The 18,373-nt window shown below is 41.8% G+C and overlaps 1 protein-coding gene across 5 annotated transcripts in view; it reads right to left on the reverse strand.

The window, feature by feature from the left end:
- Positions 1-18,373, reverse strand: part of LOC122540993 (WD repeat-containing protein 72-like) — a 339,613-nt gene that overhangs the window by 301,935 nt on the left and 19,305 nt on the right. For 3 of the 5 annotated variants that reach the window (XM_087981193.1, XM_087981192.1, XM_043677401.2), the window contains exons 2-3: positions 6,694-6,860; positions 4,487-4,587 (exon numbers count right to left, since the gene is read on the reverse strand). In XM_087981193.1, coding sequence (XP_087837319.1) covers positions 4,487-4,587; positions 6,694-6,846 — 254 coding nt within the window. In that variant the 5' untranslated portion in view covers positions 6,847-6,860. Of the gene's footprint in view, positions 1-3,770; positions 3,844-4,486; positions 4,588-6,693; positions 6,861-18,373 lie in introns of those variants that run through there. The other 2 variants (XM_087981195.1, XM_087981196.1) reach the window with 2 other exon arrangements.

Consider the following 18,373-nt stretch of genomic DNA (forward strand, 5'->3'; position numbering starts at 1 on the left):
TCATCACATTCTCTAGGCCAGACATGCACAACATTTTACAGAAATTTCACCAAGTACCACATCCTTACAAGATTCTTCTAAAATCATTAGCAGATTCTGGCATATCAATCATGTCTGTCAAGTAATTCTAAGGTAACTTGTGGCTAGAGATGAATCAGTCTTCATGGGAAATCTTGGAAGAATGTCTACGTTTGCATGATTTGCTGACTTATGCCATTTAATATATTGTAGCTAATTTTATATTTTGTCCTTCTTGTTCAAAGTACTTTGCATTCCCAGAACTCTTCCTCAATCACATACGTGACTTTTCTCTGTTCTAAATAACTCTGCACAGATTAACTATAAGTTTTGTAGGTAATTCCTTCTTATCATGCAGTCTTTATCCCTCTTCCTACCACAATGGGAGGTATTAGGATGTACTGTTGTACTGCACTCTAACCTCAGCTAACACTGGACATTATCACTAAAACAACTAGTCAGCTTCAGTCCTGTGTGAGGGAATGCGACTTAGTGATTTCCTGTAATCTCTTTCTGGGATACCAGACCACAACTTTATCAACAATGAAAAGACGTAGTGAAACTGCAATGTTGCTTTCTGTTACAGATGTTGGAATTTTATCTTCAGCCCTATTACTCTAATCTTACGATGTGAATTTGTTTAGTGTATTTCTGAGTTACCTCTTAACCTTCTCACTCAACAACATCAACTTTAGTTGTAATACCTATCATACGTGCACTTAATGTTCCTCATATTCCTGAACGAACTTTAGGTCTACCATAACCTTGGTGAAAGTGCAGACTGCAGATGCTTGAGATTAGAGTCAAGAGTGTGGTGCTGAAAAAGCACAGCAGGTCAGGCAGCATCCGAGGAGCAGGAAATTCAACGTTTTGGGCAAACGTCCTTCATCAGGAATCTACCACAACCTTGCCTGGTTCAAGAGCTGGAGCATTTTCCTCCACTCCTGTATGTTGTCTGAATATCACTGACTCTCCTAGATGCAGAGCATGTTGACTAGAAATGGGGGAACTGGAATATTCAAATTTCCAACTCCTGAGACGACGAAGTTGGGGCCAGGGTCTTGATCTCACTGAAATTCATGGGGCCTTCCCTGGAAAAGGAGCTCCCTCACAATCTATAACTCTCCTCCTGCCATGTCAGTCCTGCAGCCTCTTTATAGACCTCTTCCCATGTCATCTCATTGCCTTTGCTCTAAAGCTTGGTCTGGATCAGCCATGATCTCAGTGAAAGACAGAGTTGACTCGATGGGCTGAATTGCCTACTTCTGCTCTGAGGTCTTATGGTCTTATCAATTTTAGTTTTCTTTCAGTTTCCTCTGAACATATCTCAACTGTCAATTTCTAAGTTCACACCATGTCTACAGCAACAAGACAGTTTCTTTAATTTAAGAACATAATGTTTCGCTTGGCATTGCATTCATATAACATGCCATGATGATTAGATTCCCCACAATATGGAAACAGACCCTTCGGCCCAAGAAGTCCACACCAACCCTGCGAAGAGTAACCCACCCAGACCCATCTCCCTACCCTATATTTACCCCTGACTAATGCACCTAACACTATGGGCAATTTAGCATGGCCAATTCACTTAAACTATACATCATTGGACTGTGGGAGGAAATCTACACAGACACGGGGAGAATGTGCAAACTCCACACAGACAGTTGCCCGCGGCAGGAATCGAATCCATGTCCTTGGTGCTGTGAGGCAGCAGTGTTAACCACTGAGCCACTGTGCCACGCAATGATATGAATCCAATCTCATTAATTTCAGCACATTGCACTGTCCTGGGATCTTGTAGACATCACTAGTTGGACACCACCTCAAATATATCTGGCCCCATCACGGTGAGGAAAATATCAGCTTTATCTTCACTTTTTATTTCATTTGCTTTCAGTCAACATTCCTGTGTAATTGCACTAGTCCTCTCTGTCAGGATTGGATATTCCTATTGTCCCCAAGTATGCCTTCAATATCCTTTTGCCGTCAACAACTGGCTGACTCACTGTCGATGAATATAATGTTCACAAGGGACAATCTTTCAAACTGATCAAACTTCCTCAAAATCAAGTTTAGGGGCATTCGAAGGTGACATAACCTCCTTCAATCATTGATTCCTCAAAGGAAAGAATTTTATCCCAGTATCATTTGTGGTGGCATGGTTGCTCAGTGGTTCGCACCGCTGCCTCACAGTGCCAGAGATCAGGTTCGATTCCCGCTTCGGGTGACTGTCTGTGTGGAGTTTGCACATTCCCCCCATGTCTGCATGGGTTTGCTCTGGGTGCTCCGATTTCCTCCTGCAATCCAAAAGGTGTGCAGGTCAGATGAATAGACCATGCTAAATTGCCCATAGTGTTAGGTGCATTAGTCAGGGGTAAACATAGTGTAGGGGAATTGGTCTGGGTGGGTTGCTCTTCGGAGAATCGGTGTGGACCCGTTGGGCCGAAGGGCCTGTTTCCACACTGTAGGGAATCTAATCTAATCTGTAATGTACTGCACTGGGAAAGACTTGCTCATCTACAGACAGCCATTACTGAACTAACCTTATCTACAGTACCCAAACAGAGAGGGCAACAGTCAGTACAATATAATATACTGCGAGTGGTGCTCACACAAAAAGAGATTCAGAAACTGGTTTTGTAACATGTGGTTCTATGGCAAAGTGGTAATACAATAGGCTCTCCAAGTTTCCTGATGTGATGCAGGAGGAGAAAGGAAGAGGGATGCAGTGCTCCAAAAGGAAGCCAGGAGGCTCTCAGGGAAAGATGAGAAGACAATGGGAGCAGGTGATCATGAAGTTCAATTCTTGAAGTCTAGCCCTGAGGAGTTAGCTGCAGTATCAGAAACATTTCAACAGCCTCGCCGGGGTGGTGACAGCCAGCGAATGGATCTTGACTTGACATCTTCTCCCTACACCTCCACCAATATGACAATGCAGCACACCACCATCACTCATTCGTCGGCTGAAAGGACTCATGCCAAGATCATGAGTATGTTCTGTTGCAGAGGAGACTGATGAGGAGTTTGGAGTGGCAATGTATGCTGCTAGGAATACACACTGGGATGCTTATTGCACTGTCGAGCAGCATAGACATGTTTGGCTTCAATGTGACATAGGGCTTTGGAGTGAGATGAAGTCTGTGCTATCCAGTGTGGAAAACATCAGATGACACCAAATCTAGAGGAATGGAAAATTGTGACAATCTATGAACAACTGCATTAGATAACAGAGAAGCTGGCAGATGGGCAGGAGATAGAGTATCAATGTTAAGGAATAGGTGCCAAAACATTTTGGAATAATTTAAAAAAGTGTCTAAAAATATAAAACACTAGGAATTTGCATCTGTGATGGCACTGTTGAGAATGCAATAAGTTAGAGTGAAATGTTCCTCAGTTCACCAGTGGCAAATTTACACCATAATTTGTTCGAGAATAAAACAGAATATCCCTCTGCCATACACACAGACCCATGCACACATCTAATCTAAACAGAAACAGCAGGAATTGCTGTCATTCGCAGCTGGTAAATATTTTACATGGCACTGGGAGGACTTTCACATTATAAACTATTTTAATTGTTAGGTCTATCCTGTAGGCACCTTTTGCTGCTGTGACATTACATTCTAATGCCATAAAATCCACCCGCTTCATCAGGGCTTAAACTTTAACCACAAACTTCTTGTGTGATCAACACAGAGAGCAGCGGTAATGAAATGTGGCCAATTGCTGGTGGTTGTTGTTATTCCTACCTGTGATCAAAGCTCAGTCATCTTCAATTCTCCATCTATTTAATCAAAATTGAGGAAGACAAAAGCATTCCCAGCAAGTTACAGTGAGACGTACATAAGCCAATCATGTAATAATCTCCTGAAGTGCACTTACTCAGCAAATTACTTTTCATTTACTCTGCCTCTAAAAGAATAAATTATACAACACTATCCGGTCATATGATCAACACCATCAGGTCCAATCCTACAACATTGCCCTTCACGTCGGTGCAGAGACTCAGCACTGACACATAACATGGAACCAAAACCATTAATAAGAAGCTATCGGGAGCTATTCGATATAAAATAAATGCTAACAAGTACAAGTTGCAACTTAAGCTTGGATGCCAGCTCATAAAACCTCTCAACTGAGTTGCTGCCTTCTTCCCCTCTGCTAGGTATTTACAGATCAAATGTCATGGAATAGTATGAGAAGTCTTAAAACTCACACTATTAAGTGATACAATTTGGAGTGATAATCAGGTTCTGAATACCCACAAGGTGCTGAGTTCTCAAGCTGAGACCAGGTGTTTCATTATAGGGTGGGAAGGAGGGTCAGAGAGGCAGACGGCTGTGTCTGCGCCAGTCAGGAGAGTTGTGGGTTGAAGTTTGGAAATGGCTCCCGGACTTTCTTGGTCGCACATGGTGCAAAGCTCAAATGAATGCTTCAATGAATCCATTTTGTCAGGAAGACTTACCCATTTTCAGCTGCGCTGACAACACACGGTTGCTTCTCACTTGCTTTGCCCAGGCAGGTAATGGGAGAAGTGTGACCAAACAGAAATTGTCTTGGCAGCGTCTAGGAAAATACAAAATAGCATTTATACATGGGAATAAAGCAAAACTTAAACACATCTGGTGGTTTTTAATGAAGACATTTGCTGTTTTCGCTCACTCATGGCAACAAGCAAGAACTCCAGACCAGCTTCTTTTAGGAAGGCTTGCTGAATGAAGTGACAGTGATAGCCCTTACCCCAGAAACAAGGACGCTAGGAGTGGAACCCTACCGCGCCTCCCCACCAAGGAGCTGTGCTTTGCTCAGCAGCGCCACTGAAGGAGTAGTGGCAGCTCCTCACATTGCACCCATCCAAAGCCCAGCATTACCTACGGACTCAGGCAACAGTTGGGATGTGGTGGGGGTCACATGTTGGTGGAGGGAGGATAAAGGGAGTGGTCAGCTGCAAGGGATGACTCCCAGCAAATCTTCCCTGTTACAGATGCCAAGTCCCTTTACTGGGTTTTGATTGCTTTGGACCCTCCCTGGAAAGCTAGCATCCCGACAAGATCTCCATTTTGGCTTTCCTCATGGTGAAGCCCAGGCTGATCACTGAGTTGGGCTCATTAAGTGGCCCACAGTTCCCTGATTAAACAGTTCCCCCATCTGCGCCAAATATGCCTCGTGGGGAGGGCACTGAATTTTGCCCAATATTTCTACAGCTCCAATACAAAAACAGTAACTGCTGGGAAAGCTCAGCAGGTCTGGCAACATCTGTAGATAGAAATTAGAGTTAACGTTTAGGGTCCACTGACCCTTCTTCTACAGTTCTCCTGTTAAGTCCTCAAGTATGAAGAGAAAGATTTCCATTCCGAAGCTAAAACTTGCAAGGGATGGGGTGATGAGTTATAGTCACCAACCAAGATGTAACAGCATTTGCAATCTGGTGGACAGACCCTTTCAGTTGCAACAACAGCGAAGGTAGAGAAAGGCCTCTCTGAGAAGCCAATAGCTGTTGGCTGGAGGATGAGCAGGGTCACCCTTGAGTCAACTTTGCTGAGTGTCTCACCCAGCAGTAGATGATTACATTGCAGTGGATAACGCATGATTTTCAAGTGATTTAGGTGAAGAGTCCTGATTGCACCTGGAGAGCAGAATGACTGCAATATTAAAACCAATATTGTCATAGAGTCATAGAATCATACAGCATGGAAACAGACCCTTCGGTCCAACCCGTCCATGCCGACCAGATATCCCAATTCAATCTAGTCCCACCTGCCAGCACCCGGCCCATATCGCTCCAAACCTTTCCTATTCATATACCCATCCAAATGACTCTTAAATGTTGCAATTGTACCAGCCTCCAGCACTTCCACTGGCAGTTCATTCCATACACGTACCACCCGCTGTGTGAAAAAGTTGCCCCTTAGGTCCCTTTTATATCTTTCCCCTCTCTTGTCTATGATTTGTGCCAGGCTGTTAACCATCGCAGTGAAACTGCACTATTTTTGATTAACCAAACAAAGTTGTGTCAAATTGCTTTAAACAACATTAAATCCACCGAATGGCACTCCAGAGCAAACTCTTGAACATAACATCTCCCTTTTGAAGTAATCATGATATCGTTCTGAATGATTTTTGAAACAAAGTTTGTGTAAACTCCATTTTAACATGAGTTTTAAACTACTTATTTAACGTTCGTTATGACTATCACAGAACAGTTTCACCCGCTCTATGGTCTAGCCAGATGAGAAGTAGCAGTGACCTCAAAATGAAGCAAAAAGGAGCATGTTACCACATTGCACAAATCAATTTCCCATATTGATTCCTGGCCAGCCACAAAATCTAAATGACAGTTCAGTCAAGCCCAAGATAGTGCAACTCTTCAGGTCATTAGTGTGCTGTGTATATACAGAACAAGACGTATCACCTTATAAACCACTTCAGTATAAGAATAGACTTCGGCTGCCACAAACACAAAATTATAAGGTTGAACAAAAATCGTTCTATGCCTAACAGAAGTAATTTTTCTAAAACTGTAAATATAAATGCAAAGGCATACATTTTTCTTTCCCTCATATTATTTGTACCAGACTGCACAAAATCAAGATTTTTTTCAACATGCTTGTATTTCAACAAAAGGAACAAGCGTAGATATTTTTGTTGCAATTTATTTTGCAAATTGCTAACCTTGAAATCAGGTGACAGGTTCCAGAGGCAAATCTGCCCTTCCCGACTCCCTGTCACGATAGTTCGCTGATCATCAGTTAGCATGAGAGCACAGATTGAGTGAGACGGTGCTTTCCTCTCCCACACTGCTATTGGCTGGACAATACTCTTCATCGTGACCAAAATACCTGTAAATGATATTGATGGGTCAATATTCACTGATTCAAAACCTGTTAAACTAATTAATTCTTCCAAGTAGAAAATTTTATTGTTCAAATTTGTACACTGTCTTGCATATTTATTGCTACATTTTATGTTGCAAATTGGTTCACTGGAGGGGATGCAGAGGAGCTTCACGAGATTGATTCTGGAGTTGAGGGGTTTGGCTTATGAGGAGAAACTGAGTAGACTGGGATTATATTCACTTGAATTTAGAAGAATGAGGGGAGAGCTTACGGAAACATATAAAATTATGAAGGGAATAGATAAGAAAAAAGTAGAGAGGATGTTTCCAATAGCGGGTGAAACTAGGACAAGATGGCATTATCTCAAAATCACAGGAAGCAGATTTAGGACTGAATTGAGAAGGAACTTCTTCACCAGAGGGGTGTGACTCTGTGGAATTCTGTGCCCAGTGAAGTAGTTGAGGCATCCTCGTTGGATGCTTTAAGCTAAGGCAGATAATTGTTTGAACAGTAAAGGAATTAAGGGTTACAGTGAGAGGGCAGGTAAGTGGAGCTGAGACCACAAAAAGATCAACCATGATCTTATCGAATGGGAGCAGGCTCGAAGGGCCAGATGACCTACTCCTGCTCCTAGGTTTTATGTTCTTATGTTTTACTGGAATTTACAGTGCTATAGACATTTGGAACACAACTTGAACTTACATGTTTTTGACCAAGAAATGTCTCAAGCAACCTAACTCTAGCATCAACACGAATTCCTTCAGATACCATCCATTCATGTAAAGTTTTGAATTTCAGAAACGCAACCACAACTTTAAGAGAGGACTTAGTGGACTTTATGTGAAAAACTTCTAATGATAAAAGTTAAACAATATATTATAATTTGGGATTTGAAGTTTAATAAAGAGATAGTCAGGTATTTTATTTTGAAGGTTAGAAAGTCTACTGTAAGAAGTAATCTAAATATATGATTTCCAAAGAAGGATGTTACTTTAGTCAACGTAGTATTAAATAATAAGGAAAACAATTGTGTTCCTTTATACACAAATATTTTCTTTACTGCAGGGTATTTAAATTATAAAGTTGTGAGATTAGTTCTCTTATATATTCTCTTGCATTCAATATATTACATTATATTCTTTTACTTTCCAAATGCTCAGAATAATGCTTCTCCAAATTTTAAAAAGGTCACACACTGTCTCGCCATTCTTGTAAAGATAAAATTACTTCAAACACACAAGCCCTCACTATAGGGAGTTGCCAGTTTATGCGAAATATTAGTATATTTTATTGCAGGATAAACTTACATTCATAGCATTAGGAACATCTCTGTAACCAACACATTAGGTAGCAAACACACTGGAAACCATTCATGTTGTTATGTTAATAAAGCTTGCCTTCCACAATACATTGTAAAAAGATAACTTTCAAATCATGCACCATAAAAAGTAATTTCATACAGCTTAAATGGTTTGTTATAATATGCTTACATACTTGCTTTAAAAATTAATTTGGTCCTGAACAGACATGTACCAAATGCTTATTATCTGAGAGCTACGACTGTGTTGATCAATTGAACATAAGGGTATCTGAACTAAGACCAGGCAAATTAGTGAATCAGGAATCCAATCACTCAAATCTAAAATCTAAAAAGCATAAAATAATCACACTTTGTGCAGTACTGTGGGAGTGCTACATAGTCGGAGCTGCAGTCTTTCGAATGCTACATTAAACTGAGGCCTTATTTAGATTTTTGGGTAAAGACAAAATATCCCAAGGCACTATTATGAAGGACATCAGGAGTGGCCTGGTCAATAGTTACCTCTCAAGCAACTTCAGACTGACCGATTATCTGGCCATTATCATATCGCTGTTTGTGGGAATTTGCTGTGTACAAATTGATTGCTACCTTTCCTGCATTACAACACCTAATTGTGAAGCTTTCTCGGATATCCCAAGGTCAAGAAAGGTTTGATATAAATCAATGCGAGTCTTTATTTCAAATGAACATAGTTTCGAAGGGTGACGATCATGATCCATTTCATGATCATGATCAGTCTGTCTGTCTGTCTCTCTCTCTCTCTCTCAGCAGCATGGCTGCACTGAACAAGGAAGCAGACATGCAGCACAGAAATAGACCCATTAGTCCAACTTGTCCATGCTGAACATAAATCCAAACTAAACCAGATTAGAAAAGGTTGCTGAAGCTGAGCATTTTAAGTTATAAAAGTTTGAATACATGTATGAATATATTCAAGAACAATGTCTTCCCCACTATTATCAGAGTTTTGAATGGGCCTCCCAAATGTTAATTCTGATCTCTGTCTCTCTCTACACTTTCTCTGCAGCTGTAATATTGTATTCTACACTCTGTTCTGCTACCCTGTTGCACTTTGTATGGTCTGATCTGCCTGTATAGCATGCAAAACAACACTTTTCACTGTATCTCATTCCATGTGACAGCAATAAATTATTCAATCAATCAATCACCTCTCTTCATAGTTGTCTCTATTTCATATGCATCAAGTAGCAGGATGGGTACAGGGTCAAAATGTCAGGTTTCTGACATTTTGAAAAAGCAGCTGGCATAAGTCACCAAGTGCAGTGAACACAGTAACATTAAAATAGTGCCCACTAGCTTTTCCAGCTTAGTAACTCCAGATGAAGATACACGGAGATCCCGAAGACTCAAAAACTGGTAAGTCATCGGCTAAACAAAGCAGGTAGTGTAAGCTGTGCAGTTGCAGTCAGGGGAAATGAAGCAACTTTTAATGTACAATTCCAATTATTATCATCATATTCTGCAAACTGCACCTGGTCAATATATAGACAAAAACTCATCTGTCATTTCAGCTCATTGTTTTGCTAAATGCTCCCACTTTAAACTGTGATAGAATGAACACTATAAAAAGACCATTGTTTGGGCTGAAAGCCAAAGACTCATTTTAGAAACAGCACATACTTAAAATGAATTGCCGGATAGCCAAAAGGCAAATTTTTGTAATTTGGAGGTCTTATTGGTTTTCAGGATGTTTACTGAATTCATTGCACATTTTGCACAACAGAGTTATCCCAGTGTTCATGGCTCACAAGAGTCAGAACTAGTCTCTTTCTATATAAACACATTAACGTAACCTCCCCTTAAATCAAGAAAATATAAAGAATCAAACCACCTTCAATGATTGTGTGTGTCTGTGTTAGTGTACTTGTGCGTGTGCATGTGTGTGTGAGTGAGTGAGTGAGGAGTGTGTGTGTGTGCATGTGTGTGTGTGTGTGTTTCTGGGTGTGTGTGTGTGAGTGAGTGAGTGTGTGTGTGTGTTGTGTGTGTGTGTGTCTCTCCAGTGAGCTAACACAGCCTTCTGCCACCTGAGGAAAAGGCTGTTCGAGGACATCAACATCAGATCCGAGACCAAGATGATGTTTTACAGAGCTGTGGTGGTTCCTGCCCTCCAAATTCCTTTCAGATGTGAACTGTCTCCAGCAGACACCTAAGGGCATTGGAGCAGTACCAGCAACGCTGTCTGCGCAAAATCATGCAAATCACTGGGAATAAAGATGCACCAAGACTAGCATCCTTAAACAGGCTGACATCCCCAGCATCGAGGCACTGACCATCCGTAATCAGGTGCAATGGGTTGGGCACATCGTTTGCATGACTGACACAAGACTCCCCAAGCAGGTGCTCTATAGTTGTGTGTATGTAAATGTGCATCTGTGTGTGTGTTTGTGTGTGTGTTTGTGTGTGTGTGTATATGTGTTTGGGTGTGTGGAAGCACGCCTGCGTATGTATGCGTTTGTGTGTGTGAACGTTTATGTATCTGTGTGTATGAACGTGCGCATGTACATATATCTGTGTATGTGCATGTGTATATGTGTGTGTATTGTGTGTATGTGTATATATCTGTGTGTTTGTATGTGTGCATCTGTGCATGTGAGTGCATATATTTTTGTGTGTATATATCTTTGTGGGTGTATATATGTGTGTGTATGTATGTGTGTATATCTGTCTATGTGCATGTGTGTATGTGTGTGTGTATGTGTATATATCTGTTTTTGTGCACATCTGTGCATGTGAGTGTATATATATATATATATCTGTGTGTATGTGTATGTGCATGTTTGTGTGCATTGTGACAAAGGGTCAGTTAGACTCGAAACGTCAGCTCTTTTCTCTCCTTACAGATGCTGCCAGACTTGATGAGATTTTCCAGCATTTTCTCTTTTTTGGTTTCAGATTCCAGCATCCGCAGTAATTTGCTTTTATCCTGTACTGGAGCAGATACCTCAGGAAATGGCCACCTTGAATTTCTGGAGGGGAACGCCACAGGAATGGCATTTGTTCACAAAGTCAAGATGGAGCACCACTGATGTCACGGCTGCCAGAGAGATCCACTGATCTAGAATAGTGGAAGCTCCTCAGATCAATTAGCAAAATAAGCAGATAAATAAGGATGCAAAAATATCAATGGCTCTGTTACAAATGAGATGGAAGTCTAAGGCAGGCTAACCTAGATCAAAACAAGTAAATCCCCAGGGATGAATGATACTTATTCCAGAGTATTATGAGACTAAAGAAATATCTTCAGAAGTGCAGATAATCTAATGGAAAGGAGTCTTTCGACATGGGCTGGTGGGGGGGGGGAGCCAGAAGGCCATAAAAAGACAACTATGGCCTCACTATTAGAAAATGATAACAGATATATGCAAGTATAGACTTTACATCATATTTCCACTCAATGTAAATGAAAAAAGTTAAACATTCTGCCACTTTAGTTTGGTTGTGGCCAAGAATGGAGTTGATAAACATTGCAGGAGTCTTTGTTGACTGCAAACATTACCTTTTATTTGAAAAATGGTAAATACTAATTTAAAACAGGATGAGACTTCAACTCAGAAACAACGTTGTTAGAGCGAACCAGCTCCTACAAGTCATGTGATCGTGTTTACATATTCAGATTAACCCTGTACACAACAAATCTCTGCTTTGATGGTATACCAACAATCGAGTTGTTGAGACTCAGTGTGGATTCAGAATGGGGAAATCCTACTTCAACAATATGTTAGCAGCTTTGAAGATAAAAGTAGGTGACAGTGAAGCCAATGACATGATGTGACAGTGAAGCCAATGACCAGCAAACCTCAAAGTTCTTCATGAGCAGCTTAATTGCGATTTTTTGAATAACTAAGAAGACTAATGAGGTAGGCGTGATTCAGCAGTCCATATAGTCATTCGACAAGGTTCCTCATGGTAGACTGGTTAGCAAGGTTAGATCACATGGAATACAGGGAGATCTAGCCATTTGGATACAGAACTGGCTTGAAGGTAGAAGAAGGTGGTGATGGAAGGTTGCTTTTCAGACTGGAGGCCTGTGACCAGTGGTGTGTCACAAAGATCCATGCTGGGTCCACTGCTTTTCGTCATTTATATAAATAATTTGGATGTGTACATAGAAGGCATGATTAGTAAGTTTGCAGATGGCACCAAAATTGCAGCTGTAGTGGACAGCAAAGAAAGTCACCTCAGAGCACAACTGGATCTTGATCAGATGGGCCAATGGACTGAGGAGGGAAGATGGAGTTTAATTTAGATAAATGTGAGGTGCTGCATTTTGGAGAAAGTGAGAACTACAAATGCTGGGAAACAGAGTTGAAGAGTGTGGTGCTGGAAAAGCACAGCTGGTCAGCCAGCATGAGGATGCTTTTCCAGCACCACACTCTTCAGTGCTGCATTTTGGAAAAGCAAATCAGGGCAGGACTTAGACACTTAATGGTAAGATCCTGGGGAGTGTTGCTAAACAAAGAGACCTTGTAGCGTAGGTTCATAGTTCCTTGAAAGTAGAGTCGCAGGTGGATACGCTAGTGAAAAAGGCGCTTGATATGCTTTCCTTTATTGGTCAGTGCATTGAATATAGGAGTTGGGAGGTCATGCTGCGGTTGTACAGGACATTGGTTAGGCTATTTTTGGAAGATTGTGTGAATTCTGGTCTCCCTGCTATAGGAAAGATGTTGTAAAACTTGAAAGGGTTCAAAAAATGTTTACAAGGATATTGCCAGGCCTGAAGGATTTGAGCTATAGAAAGAGGCTGATTAGGCTGGGACTGTTTTCCCTGGAGCATCAGAGGAATGACCTTATATGGGGATAAAAGGATCCTTCTCAGAATGGCAGCTGGTGACTAGTGGTTTTCCACAAGGAGAGGAGCAGACGGTATGGAAAAAGATTTAATTGGGAGATGGGTATTACAATACTATTATGCAGGAACTGTGCAGCATAAATTGGGAACAAATGTTCCCAGGGAAATGCACGACTGAAATGAGGGGGTTGGTTAGGGAGCACTTGCTGTGAGTGCTGGATAGGTTTGTCCCACTGAAGCAAGGAATGGACAATAGGGTGAAGCAACCTTGGGTGTCAAGAGATGTGGAACATCTATTCAAAAGGAAGAAGGAGGCTTACTTAAGGTTGAAGAAGCAAGGATCAGACAGGGTTCTAGGAAGATATCCAGGAAGTAACTGAAGAATGGACTTAGGAGAGTTAGAAGGAGGCATGAAAAAGCTTTGGCACATAGGATTAAGGAAAACCCCAAGGGATTCTACACTTACATGACGAACAAGAGGATGGCCAGAGTGAGGGTAGGGCCGATCAGGGACAGTGGAGGGAACTTGTCAGAGGTGGTAGGGGAGGTCCTTAATGAACACTTTGCTTCAGTATTCATTAGTGAGGGGGTCCTTGTCGTTTGTGAGGACAGCATGAACAGGCTGATATACTTGAACAGGTGGATGATAAGAAGGAGGATGTGCTAGAAATTTTGAAAAACCTGAGGATAGATAAGTCCCCTGGGCTAGATGGGATATACTCAAGGTTACAACAGGAAGCGAGGGAAGAGATTGCTACACCTTTGGCGATGATCTTTGCATCCTCACTGTCCACTGGAGTAATGCCACATCATTGGAGGGTGGCAAATGTTATTCCCTTGTTCAAGAAAGGGCATAGGGATAATCCTGGGAATTACAGACCAGTCATTTTTATGTCTTTGGTGGGCAGGTCATTGGAGAGGATTCTGAGAGACAGGATGTATGATTACTTGGAAAACCATAGTTTGATTGGAGATAGTCAGCATGGCTTTGTGAGAGGCAAGTCATTCCTCACAAGGCTTACTGAATTCTTTGAGGATGTGACAAAACACATTGATGAAGATAGAGCAGTGGATGTGGTATAAATGGATTTTAGCAAGGCGTTTGATAAGGTTTCCCATGGCAGGATCATTCAGAAAATAAGGAGGCATGGGATACAGGGAAATTTGGTTGTCTGGATACAGAATTGGCTGGCCCATTGAAGACAGAGGGTGGTAATAGATAGAAAGTATTCAACTTGGAGCTTGGTGACCAGTGGTGTTCCGCAGGGATCTGTTCATGGACCTCTGCTCTTTCTGACTTTTATAAATAACTTGAATGAGGAAGTAGAAGGGTGGATGAATAAATTTGCTATGACATGAGGGTTAATGGAGTTGTGGATAGTGTAGAGGGCTGTTGTAGGTTGCAAAGGGACATTGATACGATGCAGGGCCGGGATGAGAAGTGGCAGATGGAGTTCAGCCTGGAAAAATGTGAAGTGATTCATTTTGGAAGGTCGAATTTGAATGGAGATCATAGAGTTAAAGGCAGGATTCTTGGCAACGTGGACAATCAAAGGGATCTTGGGATCCATGTCCACAGATCCCTCAAAGTTGCCACCCATGTTGATAGGGTTGTTAAGAAGGTGTATGATGTATTGGCTTTCATTAGCAGAGGGATTGAGTTTAAGAGCCACAAGGTTATGATGCAGCTCCATAGAGCCTTGGTGAGACCACACTTGGAATATTGTGTACAGTTCTGGTCGCCTCATTATAGAAAGGATGTGGAAGCTTTCGAGAGGATGCAGAGAAGATTTACCAGGATGCAGCCTAGACTGGAGGACATGTCTTATGAAGACAGATTGAGGGAGCTATGGCTTTTCTCATTGCAGTGAAGAAGGATGAGAGGTGACTTGACAGAGGTGTCCAGGATCTGGATCAGTGGTGCTGGAAGAGCACAGCAATTCAGGCAGCATCTGACGAGCAGCAAAATCGACGTTTCGGGCAAAAGCCCATTTATTCCTGATGAAGGGCTTTTGCCCGAAACATCGATTTTGCTGCTCGTCGGATGCTGCCTGAATTGCTGTGCACTTCCAGCACCACTGATCCAGAATCTGGTTTCCAGCATCTGCAGTCATTGTTTTTACCCAGAGGTGTCCAGGATGATGAGAGGTGCAGATAGAGTGGATAACCAGAGACTTTTTTTTCCCAGGATGGAAGTTTCTATCACGAGTGGGCATAATTTTAAGGTGATTGGAGGAAGGTTTAGAGGAGATGTCAGAGATAAGTTCTTTACACAGAGAGTGGTGGCTGCATGAAATGCACTGCCAGCGGTGGTAGTAGAGTCAAGTACGTTCAGGACATTTAAGTGACTCTTTGATAGGCACATGGATGATAGTAAAATGTAGGGTATGTTTGATCTTAGAATAGGATAAAAGGTTGGCATAATATCCAAGGCTGAAGGGCCTGTATTATGCTGTACTGTTTTATGTTCTATGTTCTAAAGGTCAGTGTTGGGACTACAACTTTTCAATTTATACATTAATGATTTAGATGGAGGAACTGAGGGCTAAGTTTGTAGGTGATAGAAAGATATGTAGAGACGCTGGCAGTACTCAGCAGGTGGGGAGGTTGCAAAAGAATTTGGATAGGCTAGGTGAGTGGGCAAAGAAGTGGCAGATGGAATACAATTGGGTAAACGTGAGGTCATCCACTTTACTTGGAGGAATAGAGGCATGGACTATTTTCTGAATGGGGAGAAAATTCAGAAATCTGAAGTGCAAGGAACTTTGGAGTTCTAGTCCAGGATTCTCTTAAGGTAAACCTACAAGCTGAGTCAGTAGTTAGAAAGGCAAATACAATGTTGGCATTTATTTCAAAAGGACTAGAATATAAAAGTAAGAATGTACTTCTGATGCTTTATAAAGCTCTGGTCAGACCACATTTAGAATATTGTGAGCGATCTAGGGCCTCATACCTCAAGAAGGATGTACTGGCCCTTGACCGGGTCCAGAGGAGGTTCACGAGAATGATCCCAGGCATGAAAGGGTTAAAATATGAAGATCATTTGAGGAATCTGAGTTTATATTTTAGAAGAATGAGGGGGATTAAATTGAATCTTACAGAATACTGAACTGCAAAGATTGTGTGGGCATTGGGTAGTTGTTCCCATTAGCAGGAGAGACTAGGGCCGAGGGCACTGCCTTAGAGTAAAGGGATAACCCTTTAGAGAGAAGATGAGGAGGAACTTCTTCAGTCAGAAAGTGGTGAATCTATGGAATTCATTGTCACAGTAGGTTGTGGAAGCCAGTTATTGAGTATATTTAAGACAGAAATAGATAGGTTTCTGAGTGTCAAGGGAATCAAGGGTTATGGGGAGAAAGTGGGAGAATGGGGCTGAGAAACTTATCAGCCATGATTGAATGGTAGTGCGGACCCGATGGGCTCAATGGCCTAATTTCTGCTACTATGTCTTATGGGTCTTCCAGAAGTTTAAAAATTCATGAGTGGCATGGATAGGGTAAATAGACAAGGTCTTTTTGCCTGGGTTAGGGAGTCCAAAGCTAGTGGGCATAGGTTTAAGATGAGGAAGGAGAAAGTGAGGACTGCAGATGCTGGAGATCAGAGTTGAAAATGTGTTGCTGGAAAAGCGCAGCAGGTCAGGCAGCATCCAAGGAGCAGGGGAATCGACGTTTCGGGCATGAGCCCTTCTTCAGCATCCTTAAGATGAGGAAGGAAAGATTTAAAAGGGGAATGAGGGGCAACTTTTCCATGCAGAGGGTGGTGGCACGTATAGCATACCAGAGGAAGTGGTGGAGTCTGGTACAATACAACATTTAAAAGGCACCTGGATGGGTGTATGAACTGGAAGGGTTTAGAGGGATATGGGCCAAATGTTGGCATTTGGCATTAGATTGGGTGAGGATGTCTGGTCAGCATGGATGAGTTGGATTGAAGGGTCTGTTTCCGTGCTGTACATCTCTATGACTCTCTAACAGATGTTAATTAAATGTAAACCTTGATTCTGAATGGATCCTGGGAGCTGGTTAAAGAGAATGAAATGACTTGGATTCAGCAGAGAAGTTATTACAGAGAGTGGGGACCTCGTTTCTTGAAGCACCAAGGATATCCATTCACATAAGGAATTACAAGGATGTTTCCAGAGTTAGAGGGTTTGAGCTACAAGGAGAGGCTGAATAGGCTGGGTCTATTTTCCCTGGATATTGGGGACTGAGGGGTGACCTTACAGAGGTTTATAAAATCACGAGGGGCATGGACAGGATGAATAACCCCAAGGTCTTTTCCCCAGGGTAGGGGAATCCAAAACTAGAGGACATACGTTTAGGGTGAGAGAAGAAAGAGGTAAAAGGGACCTAAGGGACAACTTTCTCAAGCAGAGGGTGGTGTGTGTATGGAATGAACTGCCAGACGAGGTGGTAGAGGTGGTATAACTACAACACTTAAAAGGCATCTGGATGGATAAATGAATAGGAAGGGTTTAGAGGGATAAGGGCCAAATGCTGGCAAATGGGACTAGGATATCAGCACGAATGGCATGGACGAGTGCAGTTGAAGGGTTTGTTTCCGTGCCGTACAGCTCTATGACTCTATGACCTGGTTTCAAGTCCTGAAATGTAAAGTTATTTCAGATTTGAGAATCAGAACATGGAAGTTGAATAACTGCAAAACGAGCTGTACAATACATTAAGGTGGGCTAACAATGGCACAAGGTGGCGGAATTAAAGCAAATAAATACATATTCCTAAGACAAAAAGACTGCATGCACTTGTGAATGGTATTGAGATAGGTATGGACAATATCTCCATGCTGGCTGCTAATAATGGTGTCACTACATGCAGTCAGTGCAATTAGGAGTTCTTTGGAAGGACCTATTAAATTGGGATAAATTACCTCCCTCATTCAAAAATATCTTAAATCTTAATGTTCTTAACTGCCTGATGCCAAACTCTTCTGGTCCATCTCCTAGGCGATTGGGTTTAAAATCGGAAACAAAGTATCTCCATTAATTGGTGGATTACAATGATGATAATTCTTCACGCTGACTCTTATAACTGAATCAAACTGATAAACTGGACTCAATCTGGTTAAAAATTATCAAATAGATCAACACATGTGCCCCATAAGCGTTTAACACATTGTTCTCTCATATTAGAGCTGATCACAATTCACTGGAATTAGGAATGGTTGACTTTATTCTAGATGGGTTTGAAAAATGTGATGCTGGAAAAACACAGCAGGCCAGGCAGCATCCGAGGTGCAGGAGAATCGATGTTTCGGGCATAAGCCCTTCTTCAGGAACTAGATGGGGGCAAAAAAACACATGGCTATACATTACTGGAAAGATCTTTTCCAATGATAGTGTAATATTACAATGTCACATGTTGCCAG

The sequence above is a fragment of the Chiloscyllium plagiosum genome, unplaced genomic scaffold (genome assembly GCF_037043375.1).
Source record: "Chiloscyllium plagiosum isolate Xiang-an unplaced genomic scaffold, Cpla_swu_hap1 HiC_scaffold_39, whole genome shotgun sequence".
Lineage (NCBI taxonomy): Eukaryota > Metazoa > Chordata > Chondrichthyes > Orectolobiformes > Hemiscylliidae > Chiloscyllium > Chiloscyllium plagiosum.